This window comes from Pseudonaja textilis, chromosome 1 (assembly GCF_049901715.1).
Source record: "Pseudonaja textilis isolate UNSWEBS1 chromosome 1, rPseTex1.2, whole genome shotgun sequence".
Lineage (NCBI taxonomy): Eukaryota > Metazoa > Chordata > Lepidosauria > Squamata > Elapidae > Pseudonaja > Pseudonaja textilis.
The window spans coordinates 236,274,347-236,293,978 of record NC_141990.1 but is presented as its reverse complement, the minus strand read 5'-3'; the positions used below and the strand labels follow the sequence as shown (position 1 = coordinate 236,293,978).

The 19,632-nt window shown below is 42.7% G+C and overlaps 1 protein-coding gene and 1 long non-coding RNA gene across 3 annotated transcripts in view; one reads left to right on the top strand and one right to left on the bottom strand.

Moving 5' to 3' along the window:
• SLC67A1 (solute carrier family 67 member 1) overlaps positions 1–19,632 on the bottom strand; it is an 84,797-nt gene that overhangs the window by 32,813 nt on the left and 32,352 nt on the right. The window contains exon 5 of the mRNA XM_026706450.2: positions 3,183–3,298. Coding sequence (XP_026562235.1) covers positions 3,183–3,298 — 116 coding nt within the window. The remainder of the gene's footprint in view (positions 1–3,182; positions 3,299–19,632) is intronic.
• LOC148128104 (uncharacterized) lies at positions 3,197–18,450 on the top strand. Of its 2 annotated transcripts, none has more exons than XR_015740769.1 (5): positions 3,197–3,347; positions 4,762–4,916; positions 5,293–5,483; positions 6,341–6,462; positions 14,947–18,450. It is a non-coding gene; the product is annotated as an uncharacterized LOC148128104 (long non-coding RNA). The 2 variants fall into 2 exon arrangements; XR_015740767.1 differs by having other exon boundaries at positions 14,915–18,450.

The window sequence follows — 19,632 nt, the reverse complement described above, 5'->3', positions numbered from 1 at the left end:
AGAGTTCCAGTATTTGAGGGGCTGCCACAAAGAAGAGGCGGTCAACCTATTTTCCAAAGTACCAACAATGGATGAAAACTAATCAAGGAAAGAAGCAACCTAGAATTAAGGAGAAATTTCCTGATAGTGAGGAACAATTAAACGGTGGAATGGCTTGCCTTCAGAAGTTGTAGATGCTCCATCACTGAAGCTTCTAAGCAGAGACTGGACACTCACAGCCACTTGTCTGAAATGATATAGGGCCTCCTGCATGAGGACAGAATTGGACTAAAAAGCTTCTAAAGTCCTTTCCAACTCTGTTATTCTGTTAACATAGTGTGATTTTATGGCAATCTGTTCTGAGAATATTATGGGATACTTTCATTACTGCTTGCAGCTGCACAGGTTGCCATGTTTTAATGGGCTGGAGATGGAAAGATTAAGCTTCTCCTTTTGGTCTTACAGTTCCGTCCAGGCCAGGCCTCCTCCCCTCCAATTCCTATAATTAGTTTTAGAGAAAAAGAGATATCAGAATATGATGTGCTGGTTCCTTATTTCTTTCTCTCTGGACACCTTAAGAATTTTGAAAGAAAGTATGGATGTTGTTGTAGAGCGGTGGAGATACGAGGCTGAGCCAGAGCGTTCGTTTAAAAGGTGCTTTATTCTGGTGAATAAAGGGTTGCCGCGTCTGCCAGGCTAACTCGGCAGATCAGCTGGCGGCAACAGCTGATGCCGTTTGACAGCCCCTTTTATAGCCGGCTGTCAAACTGCATCAGCCAATGGGAGCGGTCGGCGCTCCCGCTCGAACTGCGGACCTGGTTGGGAACTCCAGTCAGTTCTATAGACACAACAGATGTTTTCATAAAATGGCTGTAATAGGCAAGTTTTTCCAGACATAAAATGGCTACCACTGTGCATGAGAATAGTCAGATCCTTCTATTCATTAGGGGGGGAAAAACAGGTCCAGGTTATCATGATGTTATCTTCTGGGGAGATGGATACAGTACCAAAGTAAGTAATGGTCTATGTCTCTTCCTCTCTTTTTATTTCTGAAGGATGCCAAGGGCATCTGAGACATTTTGGAAATAAAAGGGGTAGCTTAAAATTGGCATTTGCGCTGTGGCAGGCCAGTGTCCCATTTCATTTATCTACTAAATGAATCTTTCCAAAAGATTTTTGTCTAGTGGAGCAGAGGATACATAGCTACAAAGGAAGGTGTTCATAGACACTCTGGTGCACAATGCTGACACACTGGGGAATCAGACTGTGCAGTAAGCATAGAGGATAATTCGACCCTTCTGAATTATGGCTAACTTCCAAGTATGTTGGTATAACACTATAATGCCCACATTCCAAAGTCTCTGTCTATCTCAGGTAAAATCTGTGTAAATGTCTAAATTATGAACAATTCTTTTTTAAAAATAAATACATCTAATTTATTTTTATGTAGTAAGCGCACTCAGCATCTTTAGAATAAATATATAATTATAAGTGTCTGAATAAATCAGCCTCCTACAAAGTGGCAATTTCCAACTGTGTTGTATTGTAATTGTAATCATTTCCATCCCATATGGCCAATGCTACCTGAAGATTTGGCAGTTTAGTTCCTCTGATCAGGAAAGACTAGATATAAAGAGATCCCCAAATCCCTGTTTCATTTCCATACATAAATACTTGAAACTTTACTTTCCAAACATCTGAAGCTCAAGAGAGTATGGCTTCTTGGAATAGTGTATGTATGTGAAGAGAACTTAGTGTACGCAGAGAATAAACACTGCACAACCAGCAATGAGCCCTAGAACAGTGGTCCCCAACCTTTCCAGATCTGTGGACTAGCAGTGGCCCGGGGGCCGGGACAGGGGGTAGAGGGGATGGTTTTACACACACCTACTGCTTGTGCAAATGGAGCTTAAGACCCTTGTGCACTCACCCACCCCTTGCACAGACCAGGGGTTAGGAACTTCTGCCCTAGAATGAATCCATTCTATTTTCCTCTTTAAATAAGCAATGAGTTAAATAAATTTCATGATAGCCTTTATCTTCCATTCTTCCTTACTCCCCTCTACTCTGTTATGTGTGGTACAAGCCAGATGTCAAGCCAATATTCAATAGCCCTATTTTTATTACTCTATATTATGGCATATGGTAAAAAAGCAGGAGGCTACTGATTTTGAAATCTTTACTAGAGCAAATCTTTACCGTGACCCAAGTCACAAAAGTAAGGTAGTTGAGTTCTTCACACTATCTTTCTTTGGTAAAACAAGCTTAAAAACACACACAAAGGGACAAGAAGGGGGGAAAAGGCTATTCCAGGCCCAAATCTGCATTTAGTCATAATTTAGTCATTTAGTCTTGACATAATTTATGGGAATCAGCTGCAAATATTTAAATTAGGTAAAGATAAAGATTTCCCTTGCACATACGTGCTAGTCATTTCCGGCTCTAGGGGGCGGTGCTCATCTCCATTACAAAGCCGAAGAGCTAGGGCTGTCCGAAGACATCTCTGTGGTCATGTGGCCGGCATGACTAAATGCCGAAAGTGCACGGAATGCTGTTACCTTCCCACCAAAGTGGTCTCTAGTTTTCCACTTGCATTTTTTCATGCTTTTGAACTGCTAAATTGGCAGAAGCTGGGACAAGTTAATGGGAGCTCACACCGTTACGTGGCACTAGGGATTCGAACCGCTGAACTGCCGACCTGCCGACCTTTCTGATCAACAAAGCTCAGCGTCTTAGCCATTGAGCCACCGCGTCCCTGATATTCAAATTAGACCGTACTATATTCTCAAGCAGCTTCAGATCATATCCAGAACTCATTCATGGGCTACTGGGATGAAGAAACAAACCATATTTTTTTTATGTGTGAAGGACATCAAGTCAAGGGAGTCCAGCCTACTTACTGCTGGAGTAAATGCTTTAGCATAACACTACTCACATGTATATCTACCAGCCAGTTAAGGATTGCAATACATTAAAGCCAGCATTTTTCCCCCCAGGGAACAAAACAATCACACTTCCACCTACCTTGGGATTAAGGTGAAGTTCCCTAAACCTGTGCCATGCAATTGAAATGGAAAGCAACCCTAGCCTAATTTAAAGGATACTCATAGACTAACCCCTAATGGTTTTAGTTCAGACTTTCAGGCTGAAATATTTTGGGTTTCCCCCTCCCTTCTTAAAGCTCAGATGTGGCAAGCACTCACCCTGTTGTGCTTCATTTCTCTTGGACTGTGGCTTTGTCTGGGAAGGAATACAAAGAAGTGCCATCAAGGCACAGGTAAGGTATCCAGCTACTGCAACATAGCAAGGAACAGCAACACTGCAAATAGAGAAGAGATCAATGGAGCTACTGTGTAATGAATACTCAGGTAGGAGCACAGTGGGAGGCCCTTTTTCCTGATATTTTTGCCCTTAAAAGCTTTCTTTTTTTGAGTTGGGAAAGAAAACAAAACAAGTAAATGTCTGAAGTTAAGATGGTGATGAAAAAAATAACTTTATGACCAGTCTTCCCAATTACAAGTCTGTAAAGCAAAGAAAAATTGAAGTTAAGACCATAAAAACAGTTGCAATTTCACTTCGTTATGACTTCACTTAATGACTGAATTGCTGATCCCAATTGTGTTCAGTAAACAAGCACTACCTATAGAAGAATCTATGACTTACCTAGGATTAAAACTGGGGAAAGAGAATGTCTGAACTTCATTCTGCAAATGAGTTAAGGTGATTGTTTTCATGTGAATCCATTATGTACATGACCTGCATTTATTTTAGTGCTATACTCTGAGCTCTTAATTCAGTTGCACGGGAGAGGGGAGGTAAGACTGCAATTCTTAATTAATAAACTCAACGTTGTTGAACTGAATCAGTCTCATTTGATAGCAAACTTATTTAATACAGTGCAAATTCGAGCCAGCTCAAGTTTTCAAACTTATCTTAACCCTAATTCTGCTTCATATTAGAGCAGATTCCTAACTGTTATCCTTGATAGGTCCTAATAAACATACTGGGGCTGGATTGACACATCATACAGTAGCTATACTGTGGTATGTTTAACTTTGGTTTAGCATGTTCTGAGAACATAGTCTCTGTTGATAGCTTACTGTCTTGAGGGAACAGTGGCTTATTTAGTAAGATTAAACATGGTTTATTTGCACTATGTGTGGCTCAACCCTGTGCATACGATTTTACTGGAACTGAAAAATTCCTGTTTCACTTGGTTCTGATAAATATTTCTGCTGGTCTTTATTTATCATAAAACAGGCTTTTGTTTACATTTTACATTACATGCACTAATGCAAAGCAAACAATGAAATGTCAAATGCCAATTATAAATAGGAAGAAGGAAGTTCAAATCCTAAATCTTTTCTTTTCTGCAGTCCAAAAGAAAAAAGAAAAGAAAAAAAAAGAGCTCTGGGAAGCAACTTGGCAAACAATATTTCTTTTCATGGCTTTTAGAGTTATGGGCATTGAATACAATACTTCTGAAAGGCACCATGATTGAAGAAGATTGAATCAGTTCCCCCCCCCTCCAGCCTGTGGGAAATTGTCTTAGCATTGGTGATACCATCACTTGAGACTTTCAAGAAGAGATTGGACTGCCATTTGTCAGAAATGGTGTAGGGTCTCCCGCTTGGGCGGGGGATTGGACTAGATGACCTACAAGGTCCCTTCCAACTCTGATTATCTGTTATCTGTTATACCTATTGATATTCTAAGTCTTTGCATATTTTGGATGTTCAGTGCTGTTGTAACATAAATGATTCCCTTGATTCCTTGTTCCAGTGGAGAGATCCTTTACAGAATAACAGTATTGGAAGAGAGCTTGGAGGTCTTTTAATCCAACCTCCTGCTCAAGCAGGAGATTCTATACCCTTCTGGATAATTGGCTGTTCTTTGAAACCTCCAGTGATGAAGCACCCACAACTTTTGGAGGTAAGGTATTCCACCGATTAATTGTTCTCATCGTCAGAAAATTTCTCTTTAGTTTTAGGCTGGATTTCTCCACGCGATAAGTTTCCATCCATTATTTCTGTCCTACCCACAAGTGCTTTGGAGAATAGGTTGACTCTTCCCTGTGACAGCCCTCAAATATTGGAAGATATATTCTTGAATGAAAAAGGGGTCTTTGCAGCTTCTCTTTCTTCTTTTTAGCTTTTTAGCTTCCAAGGCCACCATCCATGTGGGCAGTGGAAAGCATAATTCCTGATAGCTGAATAAAACTAATTATCTTAATTTCTTAGTTATTGCTGTGCTGCTGTCAGTCACAGGATGAATTATGTCATATAATTATTAAACCCACTTTTTTTTTTTTAGAAAGCTCAACATATTTTAAGTCGGATGAAAGTGTTGCTTGACTGGCATCAAAGATTTGTATTGCTGCTAAAACAAGATAGTTAAGCTTGGTAATGTATATAAATGAAGAACTTCAAAGGATAACATATACAGTACAATGGCTGGAGAGAGCAATTTGAACAGTCCAGAGTGACGGAATGTCTGATTATATGGTAATTAGAACAACTTTCAAAAAAAAAAAAAATCAAGGAAACAAACGTTTCAACAAATTGGAATCTTCTAATGTAGGATCAAACTAATACGTTCTAGGTGTCATGAGCCTCAAAATGAATTAATTATTTTCTTGTACTTTCCAGTTTGAGCAAGAGAAAGAGATAATTAGTCCATCTGTCTATCGCCTCAGCACTGTACTTGTTTTAATTTGCCTAATACAAGTAACTATGAGTCTAGAGTTTAATTTGTAAATATTTTAAGTGGATTGTATTATTTGTATGGAATATAATTGTATAAATAAAATAAAACCAATAGAAATGAAAGCAGGGACACTATGAAGCTAAATATTTAAGGATCTCAGAAATACAGATTGGAGTCTCGTAAAAATATTCCAGCCCCACTCAACCTTTTTCAGGCTTAATTGTACAATGAAAGAGAAAGCAGACTGCACAGCCACTGAATGTTAAATTTAAGAGAATACTTCAGTCTGTGATTTCCAGTATCATGGTTCATCTTAATAAATCTTGACTTTATCAATATGTTGGAATTTTCAGAAGCAAATGTGAGTTGGACAAATTAGCTCAGAAAATCTCAGATTTTCAGATTCACATACTGTACAGTATACAGTATTTAAGTATCCATTCTCTAATACCACATGGGGGCAAAAATAAGGTGATCAAAATTTTTAATTCTTTTCAGTGTTGTAAAAAAAGTGAATACTTTCAGCATTCCTTTCTAAAGAAAAAAAAAACTATTTCCATACTAATTCAATGAGTGGGATGTGGGATTGTTGTATTTAGGGTTAAGTGTTAGATGTTGGCTTTCATTATATCATCATCTCTTCCTTTGCCTACAGCTTCCTTGGCTTATCACAAGCAAATTCTGTATATCAGAAGACAACTCTTTCAATGAAATTTTGTACACTGCTGCAGAGTGATGGAGAGACCTATGTAACAGAAAAAAGCAACAACAGTTATGGTAAGACAGCAATAAGGACATCAAGTGAAGATGGTGGCTTCAACCATGTGATCAACCTGTAGGTGCTAGCAGGGATGTGAATCAATCAGTGTAACAACCAGTTTAGTGAGTGTGCGCCTGCGCCAAACATGCGCTTTGCATGGCGCCAAGGGTTTGCTTTTTTCACTCTTATGTCCATTGTAATATCCTCATGGTCATATGATCAAAATTTGGGGGCTTGGCAACTGGGATCTATTTATGACAGCTGCACTGTCCTGGGGCCATATGACCCCCATTTGTAACTTTCCCAGCCAGTATCTGACAAGCAAAGTCAAAGGGGGGGCAGTCAGATTTGCCTAAGGACCACATGATTCACTTAACAACTGCAGCAACTCGCTTAATAGCTGTGGCCAAAAGGGTTGTAAAATGGGGCAAAACTCCCTTGCTTAGTAACAATATTTTGGGATCAGTTGTGGTCGCAAGTTGAGGACTAGCTGGAGATAATTTTTTAAAGGAAAGTTATTTTTTTTCTTTCTGAATTTTTTTTTTAGGTGTTTAGGAGTTTTCTGAAGCGCATGCCATTTTATCCACCCAGATACAGAGATTAAAAAAAAATGGTCTCATGTTGACACATATTTTACTGCTCTGTACATTCAAGGAAAGTTAATATTGACTCCTTCCCAAGTCAGCTGGCACAGCTTTCATCTTATTGGCAGACCTCATTCCTTATCAGTTGTGCAGGAAACCCAACTGCAATGACTGATGATTGTATTTGCAGTGTCTAGTACAAGATTGTTCTGGAGATTATAAAGGTACTTAATGACAGATTAGCTTTCAGAATAGCATACCTGATTATGGACATACCAGAGTCTTTGTGTTTGAATACTGGGCAATCGCTCCAGCCATTGAAAAATAGAAAATGACTCAGGTATACGGTTTCCATAGGGCTGTGTGTGTGTGTGTGAGACAGAGAAAGAAAGAGAGTGTGCAACCAAGAGAGAAATCTACCCTTTGGCAAGCAGAGAGGAGTTGAGTTTTAAAAATTAGCATTCCTTTTCAAAGGGAGGGAATTTTGCCTCAGATGAGGAGAAGTGAGCAGCATGTGTTAATCATAGATTTTTAACCCACTGGTAATGGATAACCACCTGAAATTAATAACCATGGCCTTGAAAGTAAAGCAGCTGCAAAGCACAAGTCTTAAAGTTGCCAAGGTTGGTTATCCCTGGTTTATAAATTGCTTATCCGTGCTATATTATTTGGGCAAGAGCGACTATGGTTTGGATTACCAGGTTACTAGGTTTCCCTGACTGGAAGAAAAAACTCCCACTGTAACAAATCCAGATTTGTTACAGTGAGGTAATTTTGGCATAAATGTGGCTCGAAAACTTCTAGAAACCTGAGTGATGAGACCAAGGAGAGCGGGAAGTAACAATATCCGCATGCAATATTTAAACTAAAAAAAACAACAATTCAGAGTTCTCATTCAAGGCACAAAATGACCAGACTCATTAAATGAGTTCTCATTATGCTGCTTTGGACACATGCAAAGATCCAGCTCCCTGGGAAAGCAAGATGAATGGACTCAGTTATAATGGCAATGGTGTAACATTGAGAGGCTTGAAAGAACAAGTTAGAGATGGAACATCAGAAAATTCACGTGGTTGCTAGGAGTCAAAAATGACGATGGCATAACAAATAATCAAGATATTGCATAAGGATATTTCTGCACTTGAACATGTAACCTTCCCTGTATGTCATGAGCTATTCACGATTACATCCCAGCATTTCTTGCATTAGTTCCCCAATCCCTGGACCAACTTCTGGACCTTGGGCTTTCTAATTCAATCTGCCTGTGAATTATGGATTTCCTGTCTGGCCGCTCACAGAGGGTCAGATTAGGTAATCATACCTCTTCAGCCTTTATTCTTAACACTGGTACACCACAGGGTTGCGTGTTGAGTCCCTTACTCTATACTCTTTATGTGCATGACTTCATTCCCACTCACGCTAGTAATACTATTGCTAAATTTGCAGATGATACAACAGTTGTGGGACTTATCTCCGGGGGGGATGAGTCTGCCTACGGAGATGAGGTGGACCGGTTGCTTTCATGGTGTGGAGACAACAACTTGGTCCTCAACACCAATAAGAACCAAGGAGCTTATAGTGGACTATAGAAGGAACAGATCAGACCTCCAGCCCTTGCTTATCAATGGAGACCGAGTGGAGCAAGTGGCCAGGTTTAAGTTTCCCTAAAAGAGGACCTGACCTGGGGTGCCCACATTGCAACCCTGATCAAAAGGGCCCAGCAGAGATTATACTACCTGAGACTTCTCAGAAAACAACAACTGAATGAAAAACTGCTAGTGATCTTCTACCACTGCACCATAGAGAGCATTTTAACATACTGCACCTCTGTATGGTTTGCCAGTTGCACAGTGGCAGATAGGAAAGCACTCCAGAGGGTTAATGTCATTGCCCAGAAGATCATTGGTTGCCCTCTCCTGTCTTTGGAAGAGCTTTATAGCTCCCACTGCCTTAAGAAAGTTCAAAACATTCTCAAAGATCCATCTCATCCTGGGGAACCCTTTTTTTGAACTATTACCATCTGGCAGATGATAATAGAATAATAAAAACAGAACAAACAGGCTGAAAAACAGCTTCTATCCCAGGGCAGTAGTTCTTTTGAATTCTGCTGTATAGTGCAGTGTTGGTGTGGTATCGGGGGGTTCCATTTCAATGTGTGAAGGATGTGTTATGTCCTGAGAACTCTAGGAGTTCTCACTCAGGTCCACTCACTTTGTGTGGGCGTTATTCTCCCATTCCCATTGGTTGGTTCTCTCCAGCAGCCAGCTATAAAAGCAGGCTGCGGGGTCCAACCAGTTGCTGATTGCTGCGAGCCAGTTCCAGGCGTGGCAAGCACGGTCAGCCCTTTATTGTAAAATAAAGTATTGTTGCACTCATGCTCTGGTTCAGCCTCTCATTGCTCAAACTTAACACTGGCGACGAGGATGGGATGGCTACCAGAAGCACCATGCAACCGCTGAGTCACTAGCCACCGATCCGCAGCCCAGAGAGAGCGATTGGCTGGCGATAAGAGAAAGCGCTGATCCGCAGCCAGAGAGAGCGGTCAGCCAACAAAGAGCGATCAAAAAGAGCAAACGCTGATCCGCAGCCAGAAAGCGGTCTGGTTCAAAAGTTAGAAGCGTCTGTGGCAGCTTGTTAGCCCCGCTACGGGGAAAGTGAAGCACTGCGAGCCGCAGCCGCTCTGTATTTGGCGCGAAATTCAAACGGGTGTCATTTGAATTTCGAGCCAGTAGGAGCACAACACAGCGCTGTAAGAAGTCACTAACGCCCACTTTTTGGCGCGAATCAAGACACCTCCAACGGCTAGCAGCCAACGTGGTAACCCAGAGAGAAAAAGAGGGTAGCAAAAAACCTCTCCAGAGCTGATATCACTAGTAACTCACGGCGCCCGTTGTCCCAGAGAGATTTTTCCGCAGGTAGCCCAGCCGTTCAGCACCATGAGTTCCAACCCAGTATTCCGGCGTTTAAACCAGACGAAGAGAAGTGGGAATCGTATAAGAACCGCTTCAATCATTACATCGATGCGGTCGGCCTGGCGGATGCGGGAGAGCATCGGAAAAATCCTATTTCCTAATCTACTGCGGAGCCACCGTTTACGATACCGCCGCAGCTTTCGTGGCACCGAGAGGGTGAAAAACGTTCCGTGGTCCGAGTTGCTTGAGATCCTCACTAACCACTACGCTCCCAGGCCTTCACAAATCGCCAGGAGGTTCACGTTCCGTATGAGGAAGCAATCAAGTAAGGAGACCATCAATCAATATATGGCCGCCCTCAGAACAGCAGCCCTGCACTGCGGGTTTGGAACATACCTGGAGGACATGCTCCTCGATCAATTAGTTTGTGGGGTCAAGGATCTCAACCTACAGAGGCGCCTGCTAGCAAAAAGACCTCAACCTCGCGCAAGCGGTCGAGGAGGCCCTAGCAACCGAGCTAGCAACGAACTCAGCCACCGAAATTCAGGGCCCAAGTGCCAAGTTGGCATCGTTCCCAGTCCATTCCGAAGAGGTGGAAGCGGAGGAAACCCACAATGATGAAAGCGGCGTCCACCGCCTGCGCCAGGACAGACGGTCGCAGGTAGGGGCCAAACAAGAATACACTGGTCCACCCAAGCACATCACACTGTGCCTAGCCTGTGGGGATCGCATCAAGGGCCACCTGCAAGTTTAAAGGAGCCACTTGCAACAACTGCCATAAGAGGGGCACATCGCGAGAGTCTGCCAAGCCCCTCAAAGCGCTGCACACAGACCCCGTCCTCGCACTCGGGACCACAGAGGCAAGTATTAAACTGTCGCGCGCACCGCCTTGCCAGGCGTACTTGCCACACTGTTAGTAAAATTTCTCTCTCCGTTTCCCTAGAAGGTAAACCGTGCCACATGGAGGTTGACACAGGGTCAGCGCTCTCAATAATCTCATGGAGCACCCTCAAGAGACTCCATCCCAGCCTATCTACTACCCGGCTTCAGAGATGCCAGTTCGGTCTGAAGGACTACCAGGGGAAGGCCATTCCCGTGATCGGCAGAGGCAAGTTCTTTGTCAGTTTTAGAGCTTTTAAGGCCACCTACCTCTAGTGGTAGTTAACGGCAATCTACCCACCTTATTGGGGCTCGATTGGTTTCCCCACCTCGGCCTAGGGCTAACAGGAGTCCATGCTGTCTCAACCTCAGACACTGACTCCTTATTAGCTGACTACGCAGATGTGTTCAGCGAGGAGCTGGGGTGTTATAATGGAACCCCCATCTCGTTCACCGTTGACCCCAGGCAGTCCCAATCAGATTAAAACCACGTGAGAGTTCCATTTGCTATTAGACCAAAACTAGACGCTGAATTGGATAAACTACTAAAACAAGGGGTCATTGAGCCAACAGATTTCGCCAAGTGGGAGACGCCCATTGTCACACCCCTTAAAAAGATGGTAGCCTGAGAATTTGCTCGGACTACAAGACAACAATCAATAAATATTTACAAGTTAGCGCCTACCCTGTGCCCGTCATTCAGCACTTATTACACACATTCGAGCCGGGCAGTATTTTTGCTAAATTGGACATGTCTCAAGCATATCAGCAGTTCCCTGTTGATAACCAAACAGCGGAACTTCAGACCATCGTCACTCACAGGGTGCCTTCCGATGCAAGCGTCTCCAATTTGGCGTAAGTGTTGCCCGGGTATTTTTCAATCCCTCATGGAGCGGATTTTACAGGGCCTCCCTGGTGTAGTACCCTACTTCGTGACATCTTGGTCTCGGCCAGGGACAGACCCCAACTCTTCCAGAGAGTGCGAGCAGTGTTAGAGAGGTTCAGACAGCATGGCCTCAAGTTAAAAAAAAAGAAAAATGCGCCATTGCCACTAGACAGGTGGACTTTCTGGGTTATAAAATTGACGCCTCTGGCATTCACCCCCTGGAGTCCAAGGTTAGGGCAATCCACGAAGCTCCCGCACCAACCTCCAAAGCGGAGCTACAAGCTTTCTTGGGGCTGCTGAACTTTTATGCATCCTTCTTGCCCCATAAAGCCTCAGTCGCCGAACCCCTACACAGATTACTAGACAAAAAGTCACCGTGGCACTGGGGGCACAAAGAAGACCAGGCGTTTAACGCCGTCAAATCACTACTTACGTCCAGAGGCAGTGCTCATCCAATTCGACCCCAACCTTCCTTTAGTACTGGCAGCAGACGCATCCCCTTTTGGAATTGGGGCAGTCCTTAGTCACAGACTCCCCAATGGCGCCGAGGCCCCTATCGCCTTTTTCTCCAGGACGCTCTCGGCCACGGAGCGAAACTACAGCCAAATAGACAAGGAAGCCCTAGCAGCTGTTGCGGCCGTGAAAAAGTTTCACGAATTCCTTTTTGGCCATTTCTTCAAACTGGTCACCGACCATAAGCCCCTCCTGGGCCTACTGGCCGGCGACAAACAGACACCTCAAGTCCTTTCCCCTAGGATGACAAGGTGGACACTCTTCCTAGCGGCCTACTCATACAAACTTATTCACCGCCCGGGCAAAACTCTATCACGCCGACGCTCTCAGTCGCTGCCCCTTACCCGCTCCGGCTGAAGACCCAGCTCCTGTCAACGCCATTTTCGAAATCACCCAGTTGGACCTGCCCATCACCGCCCTTGACATCACCGCTAAAACCAAGGCGGACCAAGCGCTCACCCAGGTGCTCGACTGGGTGAGGAGGGTGGCCGGGAGGCGCGTTGATAACAAATTCGCACCCTTTAAGACTCGCATGCAGGAGCTGTCCAGTTTGCAGGGTTGTCTACTGTGGGGCACTCGAGTGGTCATTCCGACCTCGCTGCGTACCCGAGTCCTGGAGCGTTGCACGAGGGACACCCGGCATCGTGAGAATGAAGTCATGCACGCAGCTACGTGTGGTGGCGGGTCTCGACGCGAGGACATTGTCAATTGGGTAAGTTCCTGCAGCATTTGCCAGGAATCCCGTCCTGCTCCCCCATCGCCACCCCTACCAGATGGGAGCGCCAGCGCCTTGGTCTAGAATCCATATCGATCTGGCGGCCCCGTGCATGGAAAGATGTTCCTAGTGGTCGTGGCGCTTATTCCAAATGGATAGACGTGGCACAGCTATTCACGACCACCACACTAGCAATCACCAACGTGTTAACGCGCCTGTTCGTTACACATGGACTACCCGACTCCATTGTCTCCGATAATGGCCCACAGTTCGCATCAGTAGAATTCAGCCGTTTTGCTGCCAACCTGGGCATTCGCCACATTTTCACAGCCCCATTTCACCCTGCCAGTAATGGGTTGGCTGAAAGGGCCGTCAGGACCACCAAAGAGGCCCTCGCTAGGTTTGGCAGGGATGACTGGCACCACAAACTCGCATGGTTCCTGATGAGCCAGCACTCAACCCCCTGTACAGTCACCAATAAGTCCCCAGCGGAACTTCTGATGGGCCGGCGCCTGAGGACTGTATTGGACAGACTGCACCCTCAATACTGCCCTGACTCTCCCCTCGCTCTACTTCGGGGTTAGACATTTTATGTTACAGGAGCCAGTATTCGCAAGGAATTTCGCTGGGGACCCACTTTGGATTCAGGCGAGGTCATCGCCGTCACCGGGCCGAGATCGTATAGGGTCAGGCTGGAGGATGGTCGCGTCTGGAGGAGACACATAGACCAGCTTAGAAGGCGCCCCAGCACCCTTGCCAACAAGAGTCCAGAGTCTCCAGTCGAAGGGGAACCACCACATCCGCCGCCCAGCCACATCGCACCCAACGACCAGTCTGCACCAGCGGTCGCTCCAGTCAACCCAAACTCGGACAACAGCGCCCAGAGAGTTGACCAGCCTGATCCAACCCATGAGAGCTCGACTCCAGTAACCAACCCGGTGGTTTCTGAGGATGCCCAGTCCGGAGGGAGCGTTGGCGACACCATGTCGGCTCAACCGTCACAGACTGATACCGAACAGACAGACAATGTCCCGAGCTGCGCCGTTCGGGCAACACAACCCCCATCTACCTCAAGGACTATGCATGTTCGCATCTGGGGGAAGGGGTGTTATGTCCTGAGAACTCTAGGAGTTCTCACTCCAGGTCCACTCACTTTGTGTGGGCGTTATTCTCCCATTCCCATTGGTTGGTTCTCTCCAGCAGCCAGCTATAAAAGCAGGCTGCGGGGTCCAACCAGTTGCTGATTGCTGCGAGCCAGTTCCAGGCGTGGCAAGCACGGTCAGCCCTTTATTGTAAAATAAAGTATTGTTGCACTCATGCTCTGGTTCAGCCTCTCATTGCTCAAACTTAACAGGATGTGTGTTTGTGTTTATTTTCATGGTCATGGTCATGATGTGCACTGAAGATGGTGTTTGATTTCATTGTACGAGGTGCAATGACAATAACGTAAACTAACTAACTAACTAACATAGACTGGTACTGGTCTGTCTGTGGCCTGTTAGGAACTAGGCCCCACAGCTGGAAATGAGCAGCATGTAAGCAAGCGAAACTTGAAACCATCGCCCTCCCAGTCCATGGAAAAATAGTCTTCCATGAAACTGATCCCTGGAACCCAAAAAGTTGGGGACTGCTGCTTATATCCTTAGCATCTCTGGACCAGAATAAAAAAAGAGTTATTATTTGCAACTATTAGAAGGCTTATTTGCTTATTATATGCTGGAGGATTATCCTGTGTGAATAACTTCAATCTCAGAGAGAATTGGGCCAGATTTATGACTTAAATGGTAAGAGCTCACATTTGCAAAATCTAATTTGTTTTCCTCTAAAACCCCTAGGTTTACCTACTGAAGCTAGATATAAGTGTGAGAGCAAAAACTGCCTCTGAGCTCAGGATGATAAATTAATTGTCAATCAATGTTTACTTCTAAGATGTGCTTCTCTGTAACTCTGTTTATATATGAATATATGTATCCCTCCTAGTTTTCCCTTCTTTTCTGACATCCTCTCCAAAGTGAGAAACCATTGATGCAAGTGAACATTTCTATTTGAAGAGAAGAATTGTGGATTTTCAGAAAAATTGAGGAAGAGAAAACGAATCAGATCCTAATTTTCTGAAGTTGAAGGTGATGTGTTTCTCTCTTGCTCTGTATTATTCCTTCATTACGTAAACAGAGATTAGTTAAGAAAACATTGTACTCTGTTTCCCATAAAGTTTGCTAAAGTTTTGCATAAAGGTTGTTAATTATCCACTGGGGTATTATCCTGTGTTTAGGAATGCTATCTGCTAAATGTCATCCTGATTACAGATCATATGAGGGGGATCCTGCACACAGACATAGTTCTCTGAAGTCCTCTCCTAAGATAAACCATGGAATCTGAATCATGAGCATTTGTGTACAAAGCTAGTTGTGATACGTAAAGGACTGAATTAAGTCAGATTGATGTAAGCGGAAATATTTTTGAACAGGCACGTACCAACCTATTTTGCACAGACCAAAGAATCTACGACAGTTGCCCCAAAAATGTTTATATTGTAAAAGTTGTTTTGAATACTACAACTGTTCATTTTGTAGCACCCCGAGGGATGGTGTGGGGAGTGATGGGAGAGGACTATTTGATTTGTTTTTTTGGAGGCGATCTCAAAAAGTTCAGATTCAGAATTGGCTTTTGTATCCATAGAGTGATTATTATATTGAGTTTAGTGCTTCATTTATTTTCATTTCTTCATTTTGAAGAGACATGTAACATTCCATAGAACATTGTACTCAACTTCAAAGAAACATCTGAAAATATGTAAGAATTATAATATGTATTTGAAAAATGGGGGTATTTAACAACGCATTGAATATTATTTCCTGCATTTACTTTTGCTTGCATTTGTCAGAATCCAAGTTGGCATTCTGTTTATCATCGCATATGCCTCAAGAGCCTTATTCCTGCCACTGGTCTTTTTTCCTTCATTATTCCAATCACTCCCACAAAATCCCTATTGCTTTGTTCTTTTTCAGTCTTTTTCCCATACTTGAATGATACATGTAGATTAGCTATAGACACAACTTACTGGCATTCAGTCTTGCACTGTTGGAATATTATTAACCTACAGAAATATGATCTGTATTCCTAAACCTCTTTATGCTATTTCTGGAGATGCCTGCTGTAGTTTTATTTATTCATCTATTTAATTGATTTTATACAAACAGTGTGACTCTGGACAGCATACAGCTATAAACCAAAAGAACTACAAAACATTAAAAGCATACCCACTAGATAAAATACAAAATGGTGACAATAAGCCCCAATTTGTTCACTTAAAAAAAAAAAGTTAAGACCTGGCCATGTATTTACATCCAGAAGCACAATTATGAAATAACCGAAATGGGACTCCGTTCTTCTGGATGTAAATACATGGCCAGGTCTTAACTTTTTTTTTTAAGTGAACAAATTGGGGCTTATTGCACATTGGGCTGGGGATATTTTTCCAGGACCCAGGAATGATGGACACTGAATAGGCATGCTTCCTAGGTCCCATAAGTGACAGAATTTAAAAGAAGTGGTGGCCCGAAGAACGTTTTGTTATAAAAATTGTTGTTGTTACTGATCGTCATTTGATAAAACAGCTCTTACAATTCTCATCATTTGTAACTTTTGAGTTGACCACTGTAACTACCTTGTGTAAAATCTTTCTCTAAAGATAATTTAGAAGCTTTCTTGATGGAAATATTGCTATCCCCTTTCAGTATTATATAAACCTAAAGAAATCGATATGAAAATAATTGCAATGCTACCATTTTGGTTTTGGCTGGATCCAAAGTATAGTTTTTTTTTTCATTTTTGAAGCTCTTCATATTTAGCATTTAATCCCTATAAAATTTGTAATTTCAACATTCCGTTGTTATATTGGATCAAGGTATAAAGCTGCATCACAAGGAATACTTAATCATACTGTTTTAAAACAAACTTCCTCGATATTGAACTGTAAGTTTTGTTTGATTTCAATTACAGCTGTCAGTTGCCTCAAAAATGGAATAAGATGGAATCAAAGTACATTTATTTATTAGATTTCTACGGCCACTCAATTCAACTTAAAAAAGCCAATGGGACACAGGTAGCTGTCATTAGTGACCACAATTGGAGCCAGAAACTCATTTGTTAAGTGAAGCAGTCACTAAATGAAACATGCTTAGGACGTTATTTTAGCTTTCCTTTCCTTTACAGACCTGCAAAAGGTGTTGTTAAGTGCAAGAATTGGTTGCAAAGTGACTTTTTAATTTAAAGTAAAGGCAATATAATTGTAGTGCTATTTGCATACTGCTATGAATTTTCTTTTCTTAAGTATACTTCAAAACAAAATTTAAATCTCTACAAATTAGCAATGATTAATCTTAATGTGTCTTTTTATATGCTGTTGCTATTTGTACTTTCAGGAATTAGAGCAAATTAATGCATTCAAATTTCCTTCACCAGCTGCTGGTTCTTGTCCAGATGAAGAAGAAACAGCTTAAGAGTTTCCAGAATATAAAGAGGGTTTGTTTGCAGCATCCGTTATGTCATTGCTTAGTGATGCAAATGTCAGCCTCATGGGAGGGCACAGAAAAAAGCTTTTCACATCTCTGCCTCATTCTGGTTTATTCTCTCTCTAGTAGCTCTTTGATCTATATGCATATTTGTTCCTATTGCCAAAAGGCAGAGAATTTATTCTGTGGAAAAAAACAAATCTGTACTGTATTAACATACTCCAAAAGGTAAACTCTGATTGGTCCATATGAACTGCATTCTGATTGGCCGACTCAACAACTGTGATTGGCTCACTTAGAATCAACCGCGATTGGCTGAGCCGATCGCGGGAGATTCAAAGTGCTGTCATTGGCCGACAAGCTGCGAGCAATCCCTATATGAAGGGCTGCCGCGGCTCCAAGATCTTGTACAGATCTTAACATAAAATAAAGAGCTTGAAGTACATTGGTCTCGCGTCTCTTTTGTACCCGATCTAACAAAATCCTTCCTCAACTGGGTGGCATGGGCAGGAACCTTCAGACAATATGAACCTTACCAGACATTGTTCTAGTGGCCACCAAATGGCTACAGCTTTGCTTACAGGCAAAGAATAACAGAGTTGGAAGGAACCTTGGAGATCATCTACTCCAACCCATTGCTCAAAGCAGGAGACTCTACTATGTGAGACAAATGGCTGCCCAATCTCTTTTTAAAAATCTCCAGTGATAGAACACCCACAATTTCTGAAAGGAAGCTGTTCCATTGATTAATTATTCTCACTATCAGGAAATTTCTCCTTAGCTCTAAACTGCTTCTCTCCTTGATTAGTTTCCATCCATTACTTTTTGTCCTGCCTTCAGATGCTTTGGAGAATAGGTTGACCCCCTCTTCTCTGTGGCAGCAGCCCCTTACATAGTGACACACTGCTATCATGTCACCTCTTGTCCTTCTCTTTGTTAGACTAGACGTACCAGTTCCTGCAACTTTTTGTGAGATTTGCAGTTCTCAAATCAACTTCGTTGCTCTTCTCTGCACTCCCCTGAAATTTTAAATCCGTGTACATAGGAAGTAATGCTATTGAATTCATAATTGTTTTCTGCTTGGCTGAACCCCACTGCACCGAATAAGTCAAAAGGAAACTTGTAATCCAACCTGTACTGCTTGGATTCTAAAGGATATTATGAAAAGTTGTGGTCTAAAACTTGTTTAGAAGTTAGTTTGAATCAGGCTTTTGTGTCAGAATGAAGGGTGAGCTCAGGGTCAGTTCCTTAGCTGACAGATGTAAAAAATCAGAACAGTGCCCCTTCCATGTCAAGATATTTGGGCTAGTTTATTTCACAGTAGCAGTGACTTCTACAACAGCATTAAATAAAAACTAACTAGCAGTTTGCAACTTTTTCATGACATCCACAATCAGAGATCCCAATTTATTCCTGGTAAGGTCACTTATCGAAGGCTGGGGGAAGGCAGCATAAATATAGCTCATAATTAAGTACACCTTTCATCAGATAAATCCCAAATAGCTACCTCATGTGACTTGTAAAACTCACACTAGCAATGAACAGCTGTCCTTTCTAAATTTCCCCTTCCTTTATCTTTTGGAACCATTTCAGAAGCAGTTGCTGTGGGCATAAGGCTTCCATTGACTGAATGTTATCTCAGATGAAAAGGAATGAAAATATAATTGGTGTGACGCTGTGCCCAGCTTAGACTGATTGCAGAAAGGAAACTGGCTGGACATGACTTGGCTTGCTTGGGACAGGATATTATATCACAGAAATGTCCTCTGCACCCCACACCCCAAGCATCAACGATGACAGGAACTGGCTTCTATGTCACTAATCATATCATGAAAACATTCCCTGTTGCCGATGCAATTGTTCTTTCTTTTCAAGTCCTAGGAGAGAGTATCTAATTTTGCAGTCAGAAAAATGTAAGCCAAATTAGATGTTTGTAGGATCACAAAATTTTCAGCATGCTGGGTTATTTTGATGTCTTGTCCATTCACTTTTGATTTCACAGTGCTGTCTTTCAATCTTTTACTGATTTTTTTAAGGCATGTTGGGCATACCCAACTAGATCTCTTGATCCCAACTTCAACTTTTTACTGAAAACTGTTGGGGATGGGGAGTAGTGTATGGTAACATGAACATCTTGTCTCATATACTAGGTAGTTTAGCTCACTGATAAGTGTTAAGTCATTT